The sequence below is a fragment of the Chionomys nivalis genome, chromosome 2 (assembly GCF_950005125.1).
Source record: "Chionomys nivalis chromosome 2, mChiNiv1.1, whole genome shotgun sequence".
NCBI lineage: Eukaryota > Metazoa > Chordata > Mammalia > Rodentia > Cricetidae > Chionomys > Chionomys nivalis.
The window spans coordinates 111,154,074-111,181,781 of NC_080087.1; the positions used below are offsets into that span (position 1 = coordinate 111,154,074).

Here is a 27,708-nt window from a genome sequence, read left to right on the forward strand (position 1 = left end):
CAAATAAACTCTTTAATAAGTTGCCTTGCTCATGGTATTTAATCACAGCAACAAAAAATAACGACTACGTGTCCCTTCTTCAAGATATCTATCCCATATGTAAAGCAAATATCGCCAAAGCTCCCCAAATCAGAAAGCTAAAAATGTTTATGATCCGATAGGAGACTTGCAGTAACACAGTAATGCCACGAGAGGGCAGTATAGACTTGCAGAAACGCGTGAGAGGGAAAGTGGGTCCTCAAGTTATTCAGGGAAAGAAGCGATGGGTCAAATGCAAATTTCACAAACGTTTTTCCTCGCTCTCCTATTAAACCCCACCCAGCCGGAGGTCCTAACTTTCTAAGTTCTGTTCTCTGTACTTGCCATGACTCTCGCCAGGAGGAAGGCTGCCGCGTTCCCTGAGGATTCCAGAGACCCAAGGTGGCTAACTGGGGAGGAACTGGGAGGCTGCTGGGGCGGCAAAGGATGGAGGGAGAGCACGGAAGAGCATAGGGGAAGTGAGGCTGAGGACTCCTTAACTGAGTCTATGAAATAGTAAGACAGCAGACAGGTTAATGTGTGGCTAGGGTGCTGGCCTTGATACCTATTGGAGGAGAGGGGAGGGGCTGTTAGACTGCCTGCGAGGTGCTTTGTGGGGAAATGAACAAACGGGCGGATAGAAGGGATGATGGTTTGAGACAGAGTTCCTCTGAAGGTGAGCTGACTTCGAGCTTCCTCTCTTAGGCTGAGTCTATTATTCTTTCCTGATGAAACTCCCAGGGAAACATTGGTGGTAGGGAATTCTCTCGAAAGATCTTTTTCTCGTTGTTCATCTTAAAGGATTACGAAGTGGTACACTCTGGGCCGCCATGTCCTGTACCCTGCAAGGAGGTCAGGGCAGGAGCCATTTGCCAACCAGGTCTTTTCTAATGAGCTACCCCGCCTGAGGTCAGCGCCACCAGGGAGGGAAAGGTACCGGAGGGGAGGATCTGCTCCCAGGGGACCGCTGCTGATTTCCAGTTAGTGCCCTGCCGTGCTCCTCCCCCTGCGGCGACGGTGACACCAGGCGGGATGGGGGTGGGGGAACACTCAAAGTGTCACTCGTAACAGCCACTGTCCTTTGGGGTTCAGGAAAGGACTCCAGTAATTCTTTCTTTTAGGGGAAGAGCTAAGGGCTCCTTCTCTTGGCCCAAATTTAATTCCTTGTTTCATTTTCTGTTCAACTGTTAAGTTTCAAGTGCACTCAACTTCTGGCTTCTCACCTCACCCCCACGCCCAGTTGTGGCCTAATCAAGGGGGGAGGGCGGGGACCTCGGAAATCTTGCTTTGCCAACACCCAGTATTATTTTGGGGGCACTGCTTCTTTGTAGACACTATAACCCCGCAGAATAGAAAGCTAGACTTTTCTGATTTCTGTCAGATGTCTGCCAAGTCTTTGCTCTGACTGGGCCACTTTTGGCGTTTCTCCAGCTATGCTTTCTCTGCCGACACTACCTACCCAAATGATTACAGATTCAACACAACACCTATAGAAATTCCAACACCCCCTCTCACCCTATCTTTTAACTTCTAATCGTTTTTGTCTCTGCTACACAAATGGGAGCCCTGACCCTCAGAGTCTTATGGGACCGTAGGGGTCCCTGATGGGGCAGAACAATTCTGGAGAAGAATGAAGATGGACAGCTCATACTGCCCGGCCCCCAGTGTTTGTAACATACTTCAAACCTACAGTTATTAAGGCAGTGGGGTTCTGGTATAGGGACTAAGAGATGGATTGGAGAGAAGGAAGCCAAAGCCCAGAGAAACATTTGCAGACACAGGTACATTTACAGCAGTGAGGTTATGACTAAAAGTAATTTTTAGTGTTATTGAGTTTCTTATGTAAGTATTTACGTCATTTCTATTCTTCCCTCTCTCCTGTTCCTCTTACTCCTTTGCAAAGTATTGGCCTCTTCCTCTTTCATTATTATTGTTACACATACATCCGAATATATCTATCATCTGTCTCTGTCTATCTATCTATCTATCTATCTATCTATCTATCTATCTATCTATCTATCTATCTATCTATCATCTATCTATCTATCTACCTTAAAAGGACCAAAATTGGAACAGGATACAACAAGACCAAGCTTTCAGCACAAAGGAGATTTTCCCCAGAGGGACAAAGAGCAAGGAATAAGAGACAAAGGAGAGGGGAGAAGAGGCAAGGGAGATGGGAAGGGATATTTGCCCCAAGGGACAAAGGACTGCCTCTGGATTGAGAGGAGAGAGATGTGGTCCATAGGCAAATGGTTTATAAAGGGAAAAGAGAAAACCCTGTGCTATGATAGATTGATTTGTTTTGATTGGGCATGTAAATTAGGGTAGCCGAAAGGAAGCTTTTGATTGCTGGAGTTTAATACTTTGATAGCTAGACTTGGTGGTCAGCCTCAGGAGGAAGAGTAGTCAAGTAAGGGAATAGATCTTGGTGGCTAGCTTCAGGAATGTAGTCTATGGTTTAGTAAGAAGGCAGGAAGGGGGAAGGGCAAGTCCTGCCGGAGCCATGTTTGCCATGTTCCAGTCTATAGAGCCCTTTACATGTATGTAGGTATGTATATTATGTACACACACACACACACACGGCCTGCTGAGTCCACTCAGTGTTGCTCCCGTGTCTACGTGTTTAGCGCTGACCACTTGGGATCAGATGACCTACCGGGAGGCTAGTCCCCGGAGAAGATTCAGTCAACCTCCCTCAGCAGCTATTATTTGTGATTCTTGATCCTGAAGTGCGGCTTTTGTGTGACAAAACATTTCCTGGGGACGTACAACATGTCATCAGATAGGGAACCTGTCCCGGGTCAGCAGCCATTCAGAGATTCACCAGTTTGACTCAAGTTTTCGTTTTAGTAAAGAGAGTTCTTTTATTTATTGATATTATTGAGCTATATATTTTTCTCTGCTCCCCTCCCTTCCTCCCCCGTCCCCTCCTATCTTCTTCCATGGTCCCCATGCTCCCAATTTACTCAAGAGGTCTTGTCTTTTTCTACTTCCCATGTAGATTAGATCCATGTATATCTCTCTTAGGGTCCTCTTTGTTGTCTAGGTTCTCTGGGTTGTGAATTGTAGATTGGTCTTCCTTTGCTTTATATCTAAAAAACACTTATGAGTGAGTACATATTACATTTCTCTTTCTGGGTCTGGGTTACCTCACTCAATATGATGTTTTCTAGATTCATCCATTTGCCTGCAAATTTTAAGATGTCATTACTTTTTACTACTGTGTAGTACTCTATTGTGTAAATGTATCACATCTTCAATATACATTCTTCGAGACAACATTTAGGTTGTTTCCAGGTTCTGGCTATGACAAATAATGCTGCTATGAACATAGTTGCGCACATGTCCTTGTGGTATGATTGAGCATCCTTGGGGTATATACCCTAAAGTAGTATTGCTGGGTCTTGAGATAGGTTGTTTCCTAATTTTCTGAGAAATTGCCATACTTATTTCCAAAGTAGCTGTACCAGTTTGCACTTCTACCAGCAGTGTAGGAGTGTTCCCTCTACCCCACAACCTCTCCAGCATAAGTTGTCATCAGTATTTTTGATCTTGGTCATTCTGATAGGTATAACATAGAATCTCAGAGTTGTTTTCATTTGCATTTTCTCTGATGGCTAAGGATGTTGAGCATTTCCTTAAGTGTCTTTCAGTCATTTTAGATTCCTCTGTTGAGAGTTCTCTGTTTAGGTCTGTACCCCATTTTGTTTTATTGATTTATTTGTTCTTTTGATGACCAATTTCTTCATTTTTTTTTTTTTGTGTGTGTGTATTTTGCAGATCAGACCTCTGCCTGATGGGTTGGTGAAGATCTTTTCCCATTCTGTATGCTGTTATTTTGTCTTATTGACCATGTCCTTTGCTTTACAGAAACTTCCCAGTTTCAGAAGATCCCATTTATTAGTTGTTGCTCTCGGTGTCTGTGTTACTAGTATTATATTTAGAAAGTGGTTTCCTGTGCCAATGAGTTAAAGTGTACTTCTCACTTTCTTTTCTGTGTGGTTCAGTGTGGTTGGTTTTATATTGAGGTCTTTGGTCCATTTGGATTTGAGTTTTGTGCATGGTGATAGATATGGATCTATTTTCATTCTTCTACATGTTGATATTCAGTTATGCCAGCACCATTTATTCCATGTACTTTCTTTTTCTATTTTATATTTTTTTGCTTCTTTGTCAGAAATCAGGTGTTTGTAAGTATGTGGACTGATATCCAGGTCTTCGATTCAGTTCCATTGGTCTTCCTGTCTGTTCTTTTGCCAATACCAGGCTGTGAACTGTAGCTCTGTAGTAGAGTTTGAAGTCAGGGATTGTGACTGCATAAGTTCCTTTATTGTACAGGATTGTTTCCACTACCCTGGGTTTTTTGATTTTCCATATGAAGCTGAGTATTGTTCTTTCAAGGTCTGTGAAGAATTTTACTGGGATTTTGATGGGCATTGCATTGAATCTGTAGATGGCTTTTGGTAAAATTACCATTTTTATCCAAACGCATCAGAGATTTTTCTATTTTCTGGTGTCTTCTTCAATTTCTTTCCTCAAAGATTTAAAGTTCTTGTCATACAGGCCTTCCACTTGTTTGGGCAGTTACTTCAAGATATTTTATGTTATTTGTGGCTATTGTGAAGGGTGATGTTTCTCTGATTTCTTTCTCAACCCATTTATCATCTGTATACAGGAGGACTACTGATATTTTTTTGAGTTAGTCTTGTATCCTGCTATATTACTGAAAGTGTTTATGAGTTGTAGAAGTTCCTTGGTAGAATTTTTGGGGTTGCTTATGCAAACTATCATATCATCAGCAAATAGTGAGTTTGACTCCTTTTCCAGTTTGTATCCCTTTGATTTCCTTTTGTTGTCTTATTGCTCTAGCTAGAACCTCAAGAACTATATTGAATAGATATGGAGAGAATGAACAACTTTGTCTTGTTCCTGATTTGAGTGGGATTGCTGTGAGTTTCTCTCTATTTAGTTTGATGTTGGCTGTTGGCTTGCTGTATATTGCCTAAATTATGTTTAGGTATGTTCTTTGTATCCCTGCTCTCTCCAAGACCCTTATCATGAATTATCATGAAGGGATGTTGTATTTTCGTTGGACCCTTTTCAGGATCTAATGAGATGACTTTTTTTTTCCCAGTTTGTTTATATGGTGAATTACATTGATAGATTTTCATATGTTGAACCATCCCTGCATCTCTGGGATGAAGCCTACTTGGTCATGGTGGATGATTTTTCTTATGTGTTCTTGGATTTCGTTTGCCAGTATTTTACTGAGAATTTTTACATCAATGTTCATGAGTGAGATTGGTTTGTAATTCTCTTTCTAAGTAATGTCTTAGTGTGGTTTGAGTATCAGCCTAATTGTAGTCTTGTCAAATGGGTTTGGCAATGTTCCTCCTGTTTCTATTGTGTGGAACAATTTGAGGAGTGCTGGTATTAGTTCTTCTTTGAAAATATTATAGAATTCTGAGCTGAAACCATGTGGTCCTGAGCTTTTTTTTGGGGGGGGGGTTGGGAGACTTTTGATGATTATTTCTATTTCTTTAGCAGCTATAGGTCTATTCAATTTGCTTATCTGGTCTTTATTCAATTTTGGTAAGTGATATTTATCCAGAAAACTGTTCATTTCCTTTAAGTTTTCCAATTTAGTGGAGTATAGGTTTTTGAAGTATGACTTGATAATTCTCTGGATTTCCTTTGTGTCTGTTGTTATGTCTCCCCTTTTGTTTCTGATTTTGTTAATTTGGATAGTCTCTCTCTACCTTTTTCTTAAATTGGATAAAGGTTTGTCTATTTTATTGATTTTATTGAAGAATCAACTCTTTTTTCTCATTGATTTTTTGTATTTTTTTTTGTTTCTATTTTGTTGATTTTAGCTCTCAATTTGATTATTTCTTGACATCTAGTCTTCCTGGGTAAGTTTGCTTCTTATTGTTCTAGAGTTTTCAAGTGTTCTGTTAACTTACTAGTGTGGGATTTTTCCAGCTTCTTTATTTAGACATCTAGTGCTATGAACTTTTCTCTTAACACTGCATTCATTGTGTCCCATAAATTGGGTTTGTTGTGTGGTCATTTTCATTGAATTTTAGAAAGTCTTTAATTTCTTCATTTATTTCTTCCTTGAACCATTGGTGATTCAGGTGAGCTTTGTTTGATTTCTATGTGTTTGTGGGCTTTCTGAAATTAGTATTGCTATTGAATTCTAGTTTTAAGTCATGGTGATCCAATAAGATACATAGGGTTATTCCAATTCTTTTTTCATATCTGTTGAGGTTTGCTTTGTTACCTAGTATGTGGTCAATTTTAGAGAGGGTTCCATCAAGTGCTGAGAAGAAGATATATTTCTTTATGTTTGGATGGAATGTTCTATAGATGTCTGTTAAGTCAATTTGAGTCATAACAGATGTTATGTTATGACTCAAATGGACTTATTTCTCTGTTGATTTTTTTGTCTGACAGACCTGTCCAGTGGTGAGAATGGGTGTTGAAATCTCCCACGATTAGTGTGTGGGATGTAATGTGTGATTTAAGCTTCAGTAGTGTTTCTTTTACATATGAGGGTGCCCTTGTATTTGGTATTCAATATTGAGGTTTCCTCTTGATGGATTTTTGCTATGACTAGTATGAAATGTCCTTCTTTGTCTCTTTTGATTGATTTTAATTTGAAGTCTGTTTTGTTAGATATTAGGATACTACACCAGACTGTTTCTTAGGTCCATTTGACTGAAAAATTTTTTCCCAAACCTTTACTCCAATGTGATGTCTGTCTTTGAGGGTAAGGTGTGTTTCTTGTATGCGGCAGAAGGATGGATTCTGTTTTCATATCCAATCTTTTAGCCTGTGTCTTTTTATAGGTGAGTTGAATCCATTTGTATTAAGAAATATTATTGACCAGTGATTGCTAGTTCCTGTTATTTTAGCTTTCATTGTCAGTGATGTTATTGTGTGTGTTTCCCCCTTCTTTGGGATTTGTTGCTGTGTGACCATCTATTGTCTGTGTTTTTGTGGATGTAGCAAAATTCCTTGGGTTGGAGTTTTCCTTCTAGTACTTTATGTAGGTCTGGGTTTGTGGCTAGGTATTGATTAAATCTGGTTCTGTCATGGAATATATTGTTTTCTCCATCTATGGAGATTCAAGATTTTTTTGGGTGTAGTAGTCTGAGCTGGCATCCGTGGTCTCTTTAATGTCTGTGTAAGGCTTTCCCAAGACCTTCTGGCTTTCATTGTTTCCATTGAGAAGTCAGGTGTAATTCGGATAGGTCTACCTTTATATGTTCCTTTCCCTTTTTCTTTTGCTCTTAATATTCTTTATTCTATATTTTTAGTGTTTTGATTTTATGATTATTATATGGTGAGAGGACCTTTTTTTGTTTAGTCTATTTGGTATTCTGTAAGCTTCATGTATCTTCATATGTATTTCTTTCTTTAGGTTGGGAAAGTTTTCTTCTATGATTTTCTTCTATGAATATATTTTCTGTGTTTTTGAGTTGAATTTCTTCTCCTTCTTCTATCCCTATTATTCTTAGGTTTGGTCTTTTCATGGTGTCCCATATTTCCTGGATATTTTGTGTTAAGGTTTTGTTAGATTTAACATTTTCTTTGATTGATGAGTCTATTTCCTCTATCGTATCTTCAATACTTGAGATTCTCTTTTCTGTCTTTTGTATTCTGCTGTTTATGCTTGCATTTGTGGTTTCTCATCATTTTCTCATATTTTCTGTTTTCAGAATTCCTTCGTTTGTGTTTTCTTTATCGTCTCTAGTTTGGTTTTCAAGTCTTTAATTGTTTAATTTGTTTGCCTTTTCTTGGTTTTTTTTTAAGGGATCTGTTAATTTCTTCCACTTTTTTGTTTGCCTTTTTCTCCATTTCTTTGAGAGAATTTTTCATTTCCTCTTTAAGGGCCTCTAACATTCTCCTAAAGTTATTTTTTAGGTCATTTTCTTCTGCTTCATCTTTATTGGGGTGTTCAATTTTTGCTGTTTTAGAGCCACTAGTTTTCATTGATATCATGTTGCTCTTTGTGGTGTTGAGTATGTTCTTACTTTGTCTAACCATCTTTACCTCTGATTGGTGTAGTTGGGGCCTTGTCTCTGGTGATCACTCATCCAAATACCAGTGGATCCAAGACTCAGATGGTTGCTCCTCATGGTGGAGTCTGGCCATGGTTCCAGTTACCTCGGTGGCCACTTGGCATTCCCAGAGGTTGCTCGATATTCCCAGAGGTTGCTTTGCAAACTTGGAGGTTACTTGGGCCTTATCCCACAGAGGTAGCTTGCTTAGGCCTGTTCCCATGGAGGTTGCTGCCTCGGGTCTGGTCCTTCAGAGGTGGTTGGTACGGGCCTACTCCCGTAGAGGTCCTGCTCCCACGGAGGTCACTGGCTTTAGTCAGTTTGCTCCCACAGAGGTCTCTGTCTCGAACCTGCTTTGGAAAATGTTGGGAACCAGTTCAATTAAGTTCAACAGAGGCAACTCACAATGTATGATTTTAAAGTCAGCGGATGAAGTTTTATTTTGGGACAGCCAGCGAAAGATTTTACAGGGGTGTGGTAAAGGCTTCCCCAGGAGAAAGGAGTGACAGAATGAAGTAGAATTCTGAGCAGTAAGCTGGTAAGGCCCAAGGTCGGGGTGACAGGGTGTGAAATTACAATGAGAATAAAATCGGGAAAGGGAAGACAAGGGACCAGTGATGGGTGGGCCGGGAAGAGACCCGACCCATTTGTTCAGAGAATAATCTAGCTCCCGGGGAATTGCTGTATTCTTCTTTCATCTTCTATTTAAACATTTGGTTTGGAGCTCATCATCTCTAAAGGGATAGGTGTAGCTCAGTGAAAGAACATTTGGCTTTGTTCTAGACATTTAAACCTCATAAATGAGAGGGAATTTGTGTAATCTGTAAAATAAAGTGGATGTGGAAGCACAAAAGAAAAACCAAAAGCCAAAAACCAAAAAACCAAAAACCAAAACCGAAAACCAAACAAACAAAAAGAGAAACTGGCCAGAGCCAGGTGGTGGTCATGCACGCCTTTAATCCCAGCACTCGGGAGGCAGAGGCAGACAGATCTCTGAGTTTGAGGCCAGCCTGGTCTACAGGATTGAGCTCTAGTACAGCTAGGACTGTTACACAGAGAAACCCTTTCTCATAAAACCAAAAAAAAGAAAAGAGAAGAAAGAAATAAAGAAATAAAGAAAGAAAGAAACTGGCCTGGATTAAATCAGAATGAGGCCCTGGTTATTATTAGTTCCAGGATCATAAAGGCAAAAACCCTAAAGTTGTAATTTTGGGGAGTCAAATCAACTCATATCCTGACTGGGTCTGGGCAAGGCTTGATTTTGTAACAGATGCCCGGGAAGTATTTCAGTCACCCAAGCAAGTGTTTCATGCAGAATTTGAATTTAGCAGTCAGCCTGTTTAATCTTGTGACCCATTACCTTGTAGGAATAGCTGAGGCAGTGAAATATTTTTCAGCAAGCCAGGTGGTGATGGCACAGGCCTTTAATCCCAGCACTCGGGCTGGATATCTGAGTTCAAGGCCAACCTGCTCTACACAGTGAGTTCCAGGAAAGTCAGGGCTATACGGAGAAACCCTGTCTCCAAAGATGAAACAAAAAGAATAGCTCAATTACCCCAGGAAATCTCCCATTCCCTGCCAGCTGACAGAGTACATTCAAGATAGAAGCAACTTCCTCATGGCTTATACAAGCTAAAAACAATTTGGCTTTTACAAGCCTAGCACTGTAAATTTATCCTCTGAACACAATGTTCACCATCACAGAATCCATGTCCGACCAAAGTGTATGGATACCACCAAAGTCCAACTTGGTGAACCAATGAGTTTTATTGGGGTCACTTATGGGAACACGGGTGAGGGGTAAGGTGCAGGAGCAGAAATGCCTCAAAGATAACTGTATCACCAAACCATACCCTAACAAAGCCAGCAGCTCACAAAGCTGGGAACCTGCAGGCTGCTCAAAATGTTGGAGACTGTCCTTTTCTGGGGCCTCAGTTGGTCTAAACCTTTTCCAGGCAGCTCAGCTTGTTTCTGTTTCTTCCAAGAAGCTGTCTGATGTCAGCATCAGTCCTTTGCTGCCTTTATATTCCGAGAGTCTTCTTTACAGCTCAGCTTCACTTCCTCCCAGCAGGACTCTCAGTTTTTATTGACGACTCTAGCAGAAGGGGCTGAGTGAATCTGATGAGTTTCAGGGATTTTCTGAAGTTATTTACCTTCTTGCTTAAGGAGTTTCCCTGCAGGATAGAATGTTTCAATCTCCTAGGAAACGGTTGCACAACATTCCACCCCTTCCTTAGCTCTTCTATTACATTCTTTCCATTCCCTTCTTTCTATGATCCCTAAGCATTGGAGGGGGTGACTACAGATGTCTATCTGTGGCTAAGCAACAGGCCACCATGCCACAGTGACACTCACTTGCTCTCTGGAGCTTCATCCGTAGTTATGAATTGAAGCTGACAACAGTGATCTATTTAGAAGACTGTAGCTGGAGGTTTCTAATCCCGCAGCTGCTTTTAAAATACCCACTCAGGGGCTGAATATTAATTACAAACTGTTTGGCCCATTAGCTCAGACTTATTATTAACTAACTAGCTCTTACAACTTAACCCATTTCTGTTATTCTGTATTTTACCATGAGGCTCGTGGCTTGTCACCTCACATCTTATTTTCCTGGCGTCTCTCTGACTTCGCTTTCTTTCTCCTTGTGTCTCTGCTTGGATTTCCTGCCTGGCTATTGACCAAATCAGCTTCTTTATTAACCAATGATAAAAGAAAACATATTTATAGCTTACAGAGGGGCTATCCTGTAGTATGAGCTGTGGGCCTCTTCCCACAGCCCGGCTCATGGCTGCCTAGCTAGCTTATGCCCCGAAATAACAACACATAAACTGTATTCTTTTAAACACTGCTTGACCCATTTCTGTTCATATGTGTAGCACCCAAGGTGCGCTTACCAGGAAGATTCTAGCCTACGTCCATCCTGGGTTGGAGTTTTATCGCGTCTGCTCTGGAGAGGAAAGCATGGCGTCTGTCTCTGAGAGGAGCTGCCCTGCATCTGAGCTCACTTCCTCTTCCTCCCAGCATTCTATTCTGTCTACTCCACCCACCTAAGGGATGGCCTATCAAGTGGGCCAAGGCAGTTTGTTTATTGACAAATGACCTTCCTCCATCATTTCCCCTTTTTCTGTTTAAACAAAAAGGAAAGGCATTCACTTTAACATAGCAAAATTACATATAACAAAACAGTTATCAAGTAAAAATTACAGTTACAATATTTACATCTACTTTATCTTTTATAACAAAGGAAAACTATAACTATAAATAACTATTCTTCAACTCCATCAAAGACTCCAGAAAGATACAATATTACCTAAGCAAACAAGAAATAAGCAACTTACAAAACTCTAGAAATCACAGAGACATCTCGCTGCCTGGACAGTCACCCAAAGTTCCTCTGTACCGTTGGGGCATCCATCTTCGGCCTAAAGGTCCATAGTATCCAGAGACATTTCCATGAAGCAGGAAATTTCAAAGGCAGTTCAGTCACTATCTGCTGTGTCCTGCAGAATGTCTCGCAGACTCCTTCATGAATCAGGAACCCCGAAAGATCATCTCACCTTTAGGCAAGTTCAGCAGTCCTCTCTCTCTGTGGGTTCTCTGTGTCCAGTTTAGACAATAGTCCAGGCAAGAGCAGTTTCTTGCCCAAATGGCTATCAAACTCCATAAGGTGCCTCTTCGATGCCCATCTTCTTTCTTCTTGAAGTAGATTGGTGTTGCCAGGAGCAGACGTGTCTCATTGTCATGAAAAACCCTAAGTTATTAAAATATTTTAAATGCCATATTCTATAATCTTTGAAAGATATGAAGAATGCCTATCTAAAATATATCTATGCACATCTAGAAAATCTAAATAACATGACTACAAACTTGACTATTATTGATAATTATCCATTAGCAACCTATATACATTACATTTTTAAATGAACTACACAATCACAATACATTAATCAAGGTTAGAAATACATATACATATAATAAAATTGACCTTAAATTTAAATCACTAAAGCAAAATCCATATCCATGCAAATTATTCATACCTATATCATCTCCCCCTTTAAATGTAAAAGAACATTTATAAACAATACTTGGGAATATGGACGTAGTTATTTCTCTCCAAACTGCTTCCTGCTGAATGGGGGTGCTGTTATTCGCATTTTTTATGGGATAACCTGTCTGCTAGGTTCATCTCAGTTGGCAGTTGAGCAAAGTAATTTTTTGAAGGTGTTCAAGCAACCCTTCAGGAGGGCGTGGTCTATCATGCCATATTGAAATAGAAGGAATCCAAAGAGTCTCATCCTCTGTGAAAACAAAAGAAGAAACTCTTTTCCAAAGTATTATATCTTTAGATCCAAATTCTGAAGTCAAGGTATTTTGAAAATATCTATCTTGGATTAGTTCAGCAGCATTTATAAACAAATATCTTTTAGCATCTGTTGCTCCTTCCTCAGCATTGAAACAATTCAAAGAGAGCATAATAGCATACAGTATCAAGATTCTCTGTGTATTTTCCATCTTTGTGCAGCTTTATTTTAACTCTATTTTGTTTACTTTTACTTTTGTTTTATATTCTCTGTATATATTTGTCCTGGAATAACTCTGTAGACCAGACTGTCCTTGAACTCTCAGAGATCCTTCTGTCTCTGCCTTCCAGGCATTGGGATTAAAGGCGTGTGCTACCACACCTTGAAGTCACAGAGGTAAATTTCTCTCTGCCTCCCAAGTGTTGGGATTAAAGGTGTGTACTACCACACCCAACTACTCTCTTTCTTCCTTATTTTACTTTTAAGAACTTTAATTTTCAGCCTGTATATATTTTTAAACACACAGTAAATCATTTAAAGTTTTCTTTGTCTTTGAATCTCTCTTTACTGTATATCTCTTTTTTTTCTGACCACATGAGTCTTTAATTTACCAAGCAATATCAGTAGGATGAAAGCCGTGGCTTTGACAGCTGGATCCAGCCATTCCTTAGCTTTCCAGCCTCATGGTGGAGATACCAGCTGTAGCCATGTTTGTCACCACAACTCTGTGGCGTTTCAAGGTCTTTGCCAACAAGCAAACTGCAGCATTATGTCCACAGACAACAATCAAGTCCTCTCTCTGTAGTGGGCCCTCCTGCCTCAAACAGTCAGAGTTTGCCCTGGCAGGATGGACCAGAATGCCAGCATTTTAAAACAGCACAACTTTTTTTTTTTGCTACGGCCGAAAACAAACAAGCATTCAGTCAGCTTTTATCAATACCATTTAAGTGTTTTGTGGCAGGACCTCTTGATGAGCTGCAGGGTTTTGCAGCTGAAGCTGAGTCAGGAAGCCTCTCTTAGATGAGAGTGCTTGCTTGCCTCTAGCAGGCAGAGCAGACCCGAGAAATTGTTGCTACCAAGAAAACATGCTTTACTCTATTCTTTCCCAAGCTTTCTCAGGCTTTCTGTAGATTCAGTGCCCCATGTCTGGGCGCCATCTGTAGTATGAGCTGTGGGCCTCTTCCCACAGCCCGGCTCATGGCTGCCTAGCTAGCTTATGCCCCGAAATAACAACACATAAACTGTATTCTTTTAAACACTGCTTGACCCATTTCTGTTCATATGTGTAGCACCCAAGGTGCGCTTACCGGGAAGATTCTAGCCTACGTCCATCCTGGGTTGGAGTTTTATCGCGTCTGCTCTGGAGAGGAAAGCATGGCGTCTGTCTCTGAGAGGAGCTGCCCTGCATCTGAGCTCACTTCCTCTTCCTCCCAGCATTCTATTCTGTCTACTCCACCCACCTAAGGGATGGCCTATCAAGTGGGCCAAGGCAGTTTGTTTATTGACAAATGACCTTCCTCCATCATTTCCCCTTTTTCTGTTTAAACAAAAAGGAAAGGCATTCACTTTAACATAGCAAAATTACATATAACAAAACAGTTATCAAGTAAAAATTACAGTTAGAACCATCTGCTCAGGCTGCTTTTGCCATTGGCCCTAGCTCTAGCCTTCTGAATTCCTGGTGACTCCCAACAGCAAGGGACACTGGGTTAATGGGACACACAGCTCTTTAACACTGTCCTATAAGGATCTTGTCCTGCTCCAAAGTCTCTTGAGCCTTTCTGTCCTGATCCTATATTACACTATATTACACTTACTCTTTTTTTTTTTTTTTTTTTATTTTCAAGACAGGGTTTCTCCGTAGCTTTTTGGTTTCTGTCCTGGAACTAGCTCTTGTAGACCAGGCTGGCCTCGAACTCACAGAGATCTGCCTGCCTCTGCCTCCCCTCCCGAGTGCTGGAATTAAAGGTGTGCACCACCACCGCCCGGCACACTTACTCTTCTTTATCAAGTTATACAGAGGATGGGCAGCTTGGGCAAGATGGGATATGCAAATCTGCTAGTATCCCAAGAGTCCCCAGGATGTCTGTAGTTTATTTATATTCATCAGCACAGTGTATTGTAGAATTTTTGTCAGTAACACTGTCAGGTATCATATACATCTTACCAGACCGAAACATTGGAAGACTTTTACAACTGTGCCTGGGCCTTGCACCTTGTGCTGACAGATATCCCATCCCTGTTCCCTTTGATGCATCTGTATGTCTCTCTAATGACTTGCTACATCTTCAAAACACTCAGAGGCTAGCATTACATCATCTACATAACAAAACCTCTACCAGAGGATGAGCAGGACAAGGCAATACCGAGTCACCATCCTATAACAAAGATAACCTTGGTGACACAGTCTAAGAGTCTGCTGTCATTTGTTATAAGCAAGCGTCAGGTGATCCCGGAGATTTACAATTAAGAAGATACTAAAGTTGAACATAAGCAAGATCTAATACATCCATTTATAATTGCTTTCTTCAGAGGTCAATATTGGGTGCAAAGCATGGATAGGTGGTCCTGACGTAATTAGCCCTCTATAATCCACAGCCATTCTCTCTGGATCATTATGCTTCCACACTTGAAGCTCCTCCATGGAGCCTCCCCACATTTCTCCATACCCGATGGGCCTGACTTAATTTACTCAGATTTACTCAGGGCCAGAGAGCAGCATGGTCTTGCTCTTTCCTGCTGCACCTGCTGGCTCCCTGGGTCAGACAGACCCTGGATTGGCACTGTGTATGTTGCTTCCCTATTCACCATACCTGGATGCTGGGAGAGTTCCTGACTGGGAAAACCATTGTTTTTGGATTATACACAAGATCCAAAATGCCTAGCTTTCTTTTCACTCTCTTAACAGTGTCTATCTTGTGTATGCGTGCACGTGTGTGCACTATGCATTCGTGTATTCATTTGTGCACATAAGAAGTCACTATCAGGTGTATTCCTCAATCATTCTCCACCTTAGTTTTTGAGACTGGGTTTTGCTGCATTTGGAGCTTGCTGATTTGGCTCGACTGGTGGTGCAGCAAGTCCCACAGCTTCCCGTTTTTTGCCTCCCTAGTGCTGGGATTACAGGTGAACACTGCTGTTTGTGTATGTGTCTGACTTCTCTCCCTCCCTCCCTCCCTCCCTCCCTCCCTCCCTCCCTCCCTCCCTCCCTCCCTCCCTCCTCCTCCTCCCCCTCCTTTTCTTTCCTTCCTTCCTTCCTTCCTTCCTTCCTTCCTTCCTTCCTTCCTTCCTTCCTTCTTTCTTTCTTTCTTTCTTTCTTTCTTTCTTTCTTTCTTTCTTTCTTTCTTTCTTTCTTTCTTTCTTCCGAGGCAGGGTTTCTCTGTGCAACAGCCCTTGCTGTCATGGAACTTGCTTTGTAGACCTGGCTGGCCCCAGACTCACAGAGATCAGCCTGTCTCTGCCTCCCGAGTGCTGGGATTAAAAGTGTGTGTCACCACTGCCTAGCTGTAGTCTTTCTTTCTTTCTTTCTTTCTTTCTTTCTTTCTTTCTTTCTTTCTTTCTTTCTTTTTTTGGTTTTTTGAGGCAGGGTTTCTCTGTAGCTTTGGTGCCTGTCCCGGAACTAGCGCTTGTAGACCAGGCTGGCCTCGAACTCCCAGACATCCACCTTCCTCTGCCTCCTGAGTGCTGGGATTAAAGGCGTGCGCCACCACTGCCCGGCTGTAGTTTTTTTTTTAATGCCAGTGCCAATCTTTTCTTCTTCTTCTTTTTTTGTGCTATAACTTTTTCATTTAAAAATACATATCTTTTAAAAATATATTTTATTTTATATTTTCTCTACATGTATGTACATACACCATATATGTGTCTGGTGTTTTTGAAGTCCAGAAAAGGTGTCAGATCCCTATGAACAGCTACTGACAGCTGTGAGCCATCATGCGGATGCTAGGAGCTGACCACAACTTCTCTGCAAGCATTCTTACCTCTAGGCCTTCTCTCCATCCCCACGTGTAGGTTTTGAGGATTAGAGTCAGGTTTGCATATTTGTGTTGGATGCATTTTACCAACTGAGCCATCTCCTCAGCCCTCTTTTCATTTTAAATACATACTAGAGGATTTCATACATTTCATGATATCTCATCTCTCACTCATCCCTTTTATCCTCCCAACTAGCTCCTTTCTATTTTCATGTCTTTTTGTGCCTCAGTCAGTTTTTAGGGTTGCTTACAGGAGCACATGCACTTTATCAGTGGCTACACCAGTGAAGAAAATGTCTCCCCAGTTCAAACACTAATGATGGATTTATCCTAGGAAGGGCAGGCCATTGTGTGTTCTCCCCCTTCCATGACAGAATGTTGAAGACCTTATCTTGTGGAGATTTCTTGTGGAGATCTTGTGTAGGCAGTCATAGCTGCTGTGAATTTTTAAACATTTATTTATTTATTTATTACATATACAATATTCTGTCTTGTGTGTATGCCTGAAGGCCAGAAGAGGGCACCATACCCCATTACAGATGGTTGTGAGTCACCGTGTGATTGCTGGGAATTGAACTCAGGACCTTTGGAAGAGCAGGCAGTGCTCTTAACCTCTGAGCCATCTCTCCAGCCCAGCTGCTGTGAATTTAAGAGTATAAGCATGCCAATATTCCATCTTCCCACTCTTCCACCTCATATTTTGTTCCGCCTTTTCCCCCAGAGATGTTCTGTGAGCATTGGAGGGGGTGCTGTAGATGTCCCATTTATGGTATCCAACAGTTGTTTGTTCTCAGTACGCAGAGCAATGACAAGTCTCTGCAGTCACACTGACCATTGTAAAAGGAAGTTTCTCCAGCCAAAACTAACAGAAGCACTATTCTGTGGTCAAAAACAGTTATTTAGAAGTTCACTTGACAAACACATCATATGCATTTATCAAAGCAATCGTCATAGCTTCTCCACCATGGCTGATGACTTCAACAACCACAAGCTTTAAAGAAACTTTAAAAATCTGGTCATGGGGGACTGGAGAGATGGCTCAGTGGTTAAGAGCATTGCCTGCTCTTCCAAAGGTCCTGAGTTCAATTCCCAGCAACCACATGGTGGCTCACAACCATCTGTAAAGAGGTCTGGCGCCCTCTTCTGGCCTTCAGGCATACAGACAGAATATTGTATACATAATAAATAAATAAATATTTTTAAAAAAAGAAAAAAAATCTGGTCATGGTAGCACACACCTTTAATCCCAGCACTTAGGAGGCAGAGGTAGGTGAGTCTCTGAGTTCTAGGCCAGTTTGCTCTACAGAGCAAATTCTATGACAGCTAGAGCTACACAGAGAAACCCTGTCAAACAAAACAAAAAACAAAACAAAAAGTTTTTTTTTTCTTTTTAATTTATGGTGATGGGGGCACACATAGGCTGAGGTGTGAATGTGGGGGTCAGTTCTCTTCTACCATGTGGGTTCCAGGGATCACACTCAAGTTGTTATGTCTTTACCCACTGAACCATCTCATTAGCTCACTATCTGAGGATGTCTTTTGCTATGAAGAGACACCGTCACCATGGCAACTCTTATAAAGGAAAACATTTAATTGGGCTCTAGTTCACAGTTTAGAGGTTTAGTTCACTATCATCATGGCGAGACATGGCAGCACGCAGGCGGACATGGCGCTGGAGAAGGAGCTGAGAGGCCTACATCATCATCCTCAGGCAAAAGGAAGCAACTGTGTCACAGTGAGTGTAGCTCTGGCAAAGGAAACCTCACAACCCACCCTCACGGTGAGACACTTTCTCCAACAAGGCCACACTTCCTAATAGTGCCATTCCCTGTGAGCTCATGGGGGCCAATTACATTCAAACTACCACACCCACGATGGACTTTGGGCTGAGTCTACAGTACCAGATGTAAATTCCCACCAATGGAGTGGGTATCAAGTCTAATCCAAAAGTGATCAGTTACCGTTTCTGCTGGTTAGCTTCCACTGTCATTTTAACTGAGTTCAGAGCTATCTGATGGGACCTCAACTGGGGGATTACCTCAGTCCTGCTGGTTTGTGGATCTTTGGGGTCTCATAGAGAGAAAGTAGGCCAAGGAGTCAAGGAGACGCCATGTAGCTGCCCAAGTAGAAGGACTCACTGGTATCATACCAGTAGGCCACAGCCTCGTGGAGACGCACAGATTGATAGAAATGAGTTAATTTAAGATGTAAGAGTTAGTTAATAATATGCCTAAACTATCAGCTGAGCAATGTTGTAATTAATACAGTTTCTGTGTGATTATTTGGGTCTGAGTGGTTGGGAAACAAAAGAACCACATGCACATAACCTGAGAGAGATTGGGAAGAAATTATTTTTTTTTTTGAAATTTTATTGGTTTATTATAGTAATAGATAATAAATATACAAAATATATAATAATATATTAGTAGTAGTAGTAAATTAATTTGACTATAGGATGCTATCAAGGATGAGACCTACTGATGCCTATATAGACAGAGGTACAAGTTTTTAAAAATTATTTTTGAATATAATTAATCCTTTGAAATGTATTGGGAAGGAATTCTAAACACAAAAGAACAGAGTTAAACATGGCCTCTTGGTCGCAGCATTTTCTTGGGTGGGCTCTGTTTGCTAGAGGCAAGCAGAGGCATGATTCCTTTAAGAGAAGGCTTTCTGATTCAGCATTAGCATCAAAAACTGTGTGGCTCCTTTAAAAGCTGGCTTCCTGGTTTATGCTGGTCCTGTTACTGAGCACTTAAATGGCATCTGTGAGCAGCAGGTTACAAATTGCTTAATGATAACATAGACCACTGTGTCCCAGGAGCTGGGGCGGTGGACATGGCTCACCGTGGCGATGAACATGCCATGTTGGACTGGGTGGAGCAAACAGGCAGGGCTGCAGAGTTGGTTCTAGCCACACCCCCACTTAACTTTAAAAAACAAGCATGCTGTCTTGTAGTCTTACCTATCATCTACCCTGAGGAATGTTCCATATATAGTTGGGAAGGAAGTCTATTCTAGGTTTATTGGGCAAAATGTTCTGTGGGTGTCTGTTAAGTATGTCTAGCTGATTTCATTTCCTTGTTTTCTTTCTTTCTTTCTTTCTTTCTTTCTTTCTTTCTTTCTTTCTTTCTTTCTTTCTTTCTTTCTTTCTTGTTTTGTTTTTCAAGACAGGGTTTCTCTGTGGCTTTGGAGCCTGTCCTGGAACTAGCTTTTGTAGACCAGGCTGGTTTCGAACTCACAAAGATCCACCAGCCTCTGCCTCCCGAGTGCTGGGATTAAAGGCGTGCGCCACCACCGCCTGGCCTCATTTCCTTGTTTTGCTATTCATGACTGAAAGTAGAGCATTAAAGACTCCAAGTTCTAAAAAAAAAACAAAACAAAACAAATGGAAACGAAAACAAAATGCTCCTGGTCAGAAAATGATTACAGGATATGCAATAAAGACATATTCAGACAAAAAAAAAAATAACAAACCTCTAAAAGGGTCACAGTGTTAGATGAGTGTACACAGGCTTGAGAGAGAGAGAAAAGAGTATATATAGTTATAAAAAGAAGTAAATGTTTTAAAAATTAAAACAAAATCTTTAAAGAGACAGTAAAAGTAATATAAGAAATATAAGAGTAGGCCCAGTAATGGATTAAAGGAGTAAAAAATAAATAAGTCACATAAAAATGGAAAATACAGAGTCTGAATTATGCATATTATTGTATTTTCTTTGAATTTTTTGACTGCAGAGAGACATTTGTTCTGGGGGTTGCTAAGCTAAACCAACATATATATATATATATATATATATATATATATATATATATATATCTACATCCAAATTCACAAATGATTGTTTATAAATGTTTATTTTCACCTTAAAAGGGTTGATTATAAGTGATTAATGGTCATAGTCAATTTCTAAAAAAATACAAAAATAAGGAAGATATGATATAGAGATGAACACTTTTCATTGGTATGGATCTTGGTCTATTGATACATATTAAAGATTGATTTTGTTATACTGTGTATATGTATTTCTGCTCTAGTTTAAGGTAATGTGTTTGTACAGCCCATTTGAAAATGTAGTATGTAGAGCCAGGCTGTGGTGGCGCAGGCCTTTAATCCCAGCACTCGGGAGGCAGAGGCAGGTAGATCTCTGTGAGTTCGAGGCCAGCCTGGTCTAGAAGAGCTAGTTCCAGGACAGGAACCAAAAAAGCTACGGAGAAACCCTGTCTCTAAAATCCAAAAATAAATAAATAAATAAATAAATAAATAAATAAATAAATAAATAAATAAATGTAGTGCGTAGTTAAGAAATACAGATACAATACAATACAATAGTCAAACTGCAGTCATGTTGTTAGGTTTTCTAGATGTACAGAGATATATTTCAGATGGATAGATATTCTTCAAACCTTTCAAAGACCTTCAGAAGATGGCATTTAAAATGTTTTAAGAATTTAGACTTTTCTTGACAGTGAGACTTGTCTGCTTCTGGCAGCACCAATTCAGAAATGTTGATGGGCATTGAAGAAACTTGTTATGGAATTTGCCTTCAATTTGACAAAGCTAGCCATTTGGGCAAGAAACTACTTTTGCTTGGACTGCTTGATGGCATGCTGTATGAACTGGGCATGCAGGACCCACAGAAAAATGACTGTTGATCTTTCCAAAAGATGGGATGGTCCTTCAGGGTTCCTATTTCACAAAAGAAACTGTCAGACATTCTGAAGGACACAGAAGAAAACAACTGATGAACTTTGTCATTACAAGGCAGAACAGATCTTCAAATTTCCTGCTTTATGGAAAAGTCTGCTGGATACTATGGGCCTATAGACTGAAGATGTATGACCAACATTATAGAAAAACTTTGGGTGACTGTCCAGGCAGCAAAATGTCTCTGTCATTTCTAGAACTTTGGAAGTTGCTTACAATGCACTTTCTTTTTACTTAGGTAATATTATATCCTTCTAGAGTCTTTGATGGATTTGAAGACAGATATATATTGTAACTGTAATTCTTGCTCAATACCTGTTTTGTTATATGTAATTTTACTATGTTAAAGTTAAAACCTTCCTTTTTAATTAGACAGAAAAGGGGAGATGATATGGGATGTCTTTCTACATATGTGTTGCTTTTATTGGTTAATGAATAAAGCTGTTTTAGCCAATGGCTTAGCAGAGCAAATCCAGGCGGGAAATCTGAACAGAGATAGAGAGAACATAGGCAGAGTCAAGGAGATGCCATGTAGCTGCGGAAGGAGAAGGACACATCATAATCATACTAGTAGGTCACAGCCTTGTGGTGATATACAGATTGATAGAAATGGGTTGATTTAAGATGTAAGAGTTAGTTAATAAGATGCCTAAATTATTGACTGAGCAGTGTTGTAATAAATACATTCTGTGTGATTATTTGAGTCTGAGCAGTCAGGAAATGAAAGAGCAGTCTCCATCTACAGGTCATTTTATTGCTTGCTAACTGATGTAAAAGAACCCAGCCCATAGTGGGCAGTGCAACCCCTAACCATGTGGGCCTGGGTTGTATAAGAATGCTGAGTCATGGTGGCACATATCTTTAATCTCAGCACTCAGGGAGGCAGAGGCAGGCAGACCTTAGTTCAAGGCCAGCCTGGTCTATAGAGTGAGTTCCAGAACAGCCAGAGATACACAGGGAAACCCTGTTTCAGAAAAAAAGAAAAAAAAAAAAAAAAAAGAATGCTGACAGAGCAATTAGGCAAAGAGAGCCAGCCAATAAGCAACATTCTTCCATAGTTTCTGTTTCAGGTTTCTGCCTTGCTGGAGCTCCTGCCCTGATGGAATTCTTACTCTGACTTTTCTCAATGATGTATTGTGAGCTGATGTGCAAACTAAAATCACCCTTTTTCTTCTCTAATTGGTTTTGGTCATGACATTTATCATAGCAATAGAAAACGAACTAGGGCACTCTCATAACAGACTTTCTACTTTCAAAACAGTGGGATCATCTAGTCTGACTGGCTAGTATTGTTGCATACAGGGTTTACCGCTAACCACTGATGACAATTCTCCCTCAACAACCTGCATAACACCTTCCTGAACTGTGAATGTTAGCCAACAGGAAGGAAGCTTCTGGCCCATGTCCAGTTTGGATTCTCTATGACGTGTAACCCAAGCTCTTGGTGTTTTCAGTAAGATCTTATTATCTAGTTCTTGTGGGCAAACAATGGTATTGGCAATTGCCTGTGTTGTTTTGTAGGTCTCAGAGGCCTCCCTGGTTAATGAGTCATAGGAAGGTAGCCCATTGGCACTGAGATTTTTGTTTAATAACCTATGGTCTCTGGGAGGACCTTTTTCACCCACACAGGGTGCTCTGCTCAAACTTTTTTTTTTAATTTAAATTTGTGTTAGTTTAGCAATTATTGGCTTACCTGTTCTTCCACACATAGTTTTAGTTGGCTTTCCCTCTACCCTTTCCCTCTCTCCATCTCCCTGATCCACTTCCCATCTATACTTTTCCTCCCCCAGAATCTGCCTTTCACGTTTAATTCACCTTGTTCTACTACACATAAAGACACCCAACACACTGTAATCTTTTTCCCCTCTCTCCTGGTTTCCACACTTTGCTGAGCACACAGTCTCTTCTGCATAAATGCACATGTGTAAACGTTAGACAGCAGCATCCAGTCTGAAGGAGAACATACATTATTTGTCTTTCCTAGCCCGAGTTACCTCACTTACTACAGTATCTTCCGTTTTCATCCACTTCCCCACAAATCCCATAGTTCCACCTTTCTTTACAGCTCAGTAAATCATCCATTGTGCACATCTACTTTATTTTCACAATCCAGTCATAAAACTTAAAAAGTCTTAAAAACAAAACGAGACAAAAACAAATCAAAACAGGGTTTTGTCGTATAGCCCATGCTGGCTTTGAACTTCTTCGGATCCTGTGCCTCAGCCTCTCAGTGCAAGGATTACATGTGTGCACCACCCTGCCTGGCTTGTGATTTTCATTTCATGTTATCACTCACTTTTTGATAGATTTATCTTTATAGGCGATGACTTTTTGATACTGCTGGAAATGGCTTTTCTGTTCTTATTTCAACTTGTTATTTGCTAGTGCTTAGAAATACAGTGGATTTTAGCATATTGACTTGACTCCAGATACTGTGCTGAATTTGCTAATTAAGTCTAACAATTTGCTTATAAAATATTTTAGTTTTTCTAAGTATACAATCACCCAAAAATAGATCTACGTTCCTTCCTTCCTTCCTTCCTTCCTTCCTTCCTTCCTTCCTTCCTTCCTTCCTTCCTTTCTTTCTAAATGATTTTTAAAATTTTATTTTATGTGCATTAGTGTTTTGCCTGCGTGTATGACTGTGTGATGGTATCGAATCCCCCAAAGTTGGAGATGATTGTAAGATGTCAATGCGGGTGCTGGGAATTGAACCTGGGGCCTCTGGAAAGTAGACAGTGCTTTTAACCACCGAGCCATCTCTCCAGCCCCATAGTCTTTGACTGTTAAGTGTTGAATAATTCTTGTATTTCTGGAAAAGATCCTCCTTGTGAATGTTTCTGGATTGGCTTCACTGTTTCGTTGGCAGTTTCCTAGTTTGTATCCTCAAAAGATACAACTTGTAACTTTTCGTTTTTGTACATCTTTTTAAATTTGAGTGTCAAGAGTTTTCTGTTCTTCTGTAGCAAGTTGGCAAGTGTTTCCTTTTCTTTGTTCTCTGGTAGTGTTCATGTGAGTCTTGTATTTTCAAAACCATACATTGGAAGTCATTTGGGCCTGGATTTCAACAACTGTTTCCTTTTCTTTGTTCACTGGCCGTGTTTATGTGAGTCTGGCAATTTACTTTTCAAAACCACACATCAGAAGTCATTTATTCCTGAATGGGAAATGTGCTGGGAAATCCTGTGTTTATTTTCTCACTGTTTTCTTTTCTTCCCACCTTAGCATGCTTGCAGTGGTCCAGAAAAAGAAAAGTTTTGATGAGATATTTTTCGATTACTTCAAGGAAAATAAAACAGAGATAGCTCATGCAATCCCCAAGCTGTTTCCTTTCCTAGAAAGCCTCAAGGACCGCTCCTTCATCACGGACAAAATCTATGCTGTAAGTGACATGTATTCATCACTCCAGGGAACTCCGCTCTATAGTAACCAGTGTTTGGCATCCTGAATGCCAGGCTTCTCTAGATGGCTAAAAAGCCTTGTATGCTCTTGTGTGGGAAGACCCCTTCATCTTTGTTAATTGTCCTATCATGTAGAAGGTAGCAAGAAGCTTCTGCTCCCTAACGAGGGAGGCAGTTGTGGGTGTGGATGAATGATGATTTGACAGCGTGGCTGAACTGTAACGGGGGGTGGGTGCTGATTGACTCCTAGCATTTGATGTGTTCTGATGGCTATATCTACATCTAGTACTTCTCTCTATCACCACACGCCACATACACACAAAAGAAAGAAAATGAAAGAAATAAGAAATCGTTCAGGACCGCTGATGGATAGTGATTAATGACTTACAATAAAGCAGGATTAAGATCATGAAAGAACTAGAACAATACTACTATTGAAATCTAAGGCTTGTTGATTAATGATTTTTAAAATCATTAAAGACAGGAATTGGTGGAAGAAAATGGATTGATAATATTGGTCAGAACTCCCCAGTTATTTTTTAATCTCTCTTTATTCTGCTAAGAGTAAAGTTAATATATGTGTGTATTAATATATGTGTATATATATTATATGTTAATATATACACATACACACACATATATATCTATATTTATGATGAAATAAAAGCCATATGTTGATGTAGTAGAGAGCTCAAGTTATGAAAAATAAATCTTCTCTGGACTAGTCACTTGACTGCCAGCATGGAATTTCCTGGAGAAACCAGAATCCTTAGGTCCCCAGGACAGTATTTCATTATGATGTCTATTTACATCAGATGAAACAATGCTTTGACACTCTCTCTGTTGAACTTTTTAACAGGATTCTTATGAAGCCTGTAGGAACTCGGTTCCTGTAGAGAACGTGGTGTACAAAATTCTGGATAACTTGGAGAAGTTATTTGACTGGTCATTTCTATGCACTCTGTTCAACAGAACGAACCTGAAAGCTTATCCTGGTTTAAGAGAAATTCATAAAAACTTGGAAGCTGGTAATTTCTTCTTTTACTTTCCTTTTGTGGTGAAATTCTATCTTAACTTTTTTTTTTTTTTGCTTATTCTTTGACAATCTCGTATACTGGTAGCATTGCCATATCAGAGGTGCAGCAGATGGCAATAGAAGTTCAGGTGTCATTCCACCAGAAGAATATCTCCCTGATGGATATGTCTTATTCAAACAAGGATTATGAGAATGAATATACACCCCAAAATGTATTTTGCTTCTGTTGTGTCCCTTCATGCTTGCTGCTACTATATATTTGCTGCGGGGAGTCTCTCCCATGGCCTATATTGTAATTTGTTCATCTCATGAATCTATTCCTTCTACTGGGCACATTTATAGATGTGGATTATCAGGAAGATGATTTCTCCTTAACTGTGTATAATTTTGATGAATAGAAATAATACTAGGATATTTTTTAAAACTAGGCTTATTGTTCCACAACAACTGTAAGACACTTAGGATATGTTTTATATCATAACTCAGACTGACATAGGAATATAGTTGCATTAAGATAGTTTTCATACCATTAGCTGATTTAATGCTTTCAAAGTAACTTTAGATTAGACCAGTAGCCTTGCTAATTGTTTTTAGGTAAACATTTCCTATCTTAGTTCACAATGGCATACGGAGCTATCTGTATAGGTCATAAATACAAAAGTCCAATTATTGCCAACTGACAAATGATTTAGTCCTTGCACCTATTCCTGACCTCAATTTGTAAAAACACCTTCTGACTACTCAAGGCTCCAGAAGATAACTTGACTCTGTAGCCTCTAATGAGTGCTACAAATGTTTTTAGATAATTAGAAGTGACACAGAGGACAGAAAAATATATTTCAAGATGTAAAACACTTTTAATGTCACTGTGACTTGGAAAGTGCCAAGTGGATTTATGTTAGGAGATTCTAACCGAAGCATTTATGACAGAGTCTGAGAAAGCCCAGCATTTCTATTAACCATAAAATGTTAGTTTAAAATGTTTACTACACTCAGAAATATAGACTGCAATACACAATTTCCTTAATTTTCTTAGACTAATCAGTAGTTTAGTTTTATAAAGGTGTCTCTCTAAATAGATAACAATGACTGATTCTTTGAAGCTGCAGCTGTGAGATTACATCCCACCAATTAGGAATCTAAGATCTATTTCACATGAACTGTCAGGATGACTCTTTCTTATCAAATGAAATGTAACCTTCAAATGTAACTTTCATATTGCCTGAAGACTTTCTGTTGGGTATATATAGCTATGTAGAACAAAGAAAGAGAGAGTCAACATGAGGAAATAGTGAAAGTAACCTTTAAAATGCATATGAGTTTTTCCCTATTCCCCAAAAATCCCTCAGATAAAATGTCTTAGCTTCACGATGTTGTGAGTTCCTTACAAGCCCTGTGTGCAGCCTGGGAGCTGGTTCTCTAAGACTACAATACTTATACATGTATACATTGTATCTAGATCATATTGACTCAGACCCCATAGAATACCTCACAACTCTCCCTGCATATCCCCCTATGCTTTCATGTTCTTCTTCATCATTGCTTTCATCTTTTTATTCCTTCTCCTATTCATAATCTACTGAGTCTAATTAGTGCCACCCATATATGCATAGGTGTGGGGCATTCACTGAAATATGAATAGCCTATCAGTAGCCACACCCCCAAAGAAAAATGACTCTCTCCCAGAAACCATGAGCTGCTAATAGCAACTCAGCTGCGGGTGGGGCCTCATGACTCCTCCCCATAAGTGCAGAAGTGTTGATTGGCTTGTTCTTATGTAGATCTTGTACAGGTATTCACAGCTACTATGTGTTCATGATTTCGGCAGTCTTATCATGTCCAGAAGACAGAGGTTCACGACACTCCTCTCCTTCCTCCAACTCTTACATTCTTTCTGCCCTCTCTTTTTCAATATGCCCCAAGCCTTAGGGTGAGGGGTTGCCATAAATGTTCCACTTAGATGCAACAACTCTATTTTTTATTTGTTTAATCAGTATAGCTAAATTGCTTTCTGTGTCCCGTCATCTAAATTTGACAGTGTGTTCTGTATCATCTTGTGGGCAGCCTCCCTGGATCTTCTCATGAAATCTTGGAGTTTCCTTCAGGGCAGCTGTCTTCACTCCTGATTTAGTCTCAGAGCCTTTCTTAGTGCTTAGGCCCGGACTGCCCTTTAGGGATTCCTTCACTCTCTGCTCATCTTT

General features: G+C 40.1%; 1 protein-coding gene across 1 annotated transcript in view; it reads left to right on the plus strand.

The window, feature by feature from the left end:
* The first annotated feature begins 349 nt into the window (after nt 1-349).
* LOC130870222 (component of Sp100-rs-like) overlaps nt 350-27,708 on the plus strand; it is a 35,136-nt gene continuing 7,777 nt past the window's right edge. Inside the window, exons 1-3 of the mRNA XM_057762839.1 lie at nt 350-420; nt 24,296-24,452; nt 25,331-25,499. Coding sequence (XP_057618822.1) covers nt 365-420; nt 24,296-24,452; nt 25,331-25,499 — 382 coding nt within the window. The 5' untranslated portion in view covers nt 350-364. The remainder of the gene's footprint in view (nt 421-24,295; nt 24,453-25,330; nt 25,500-27,708) is intronic.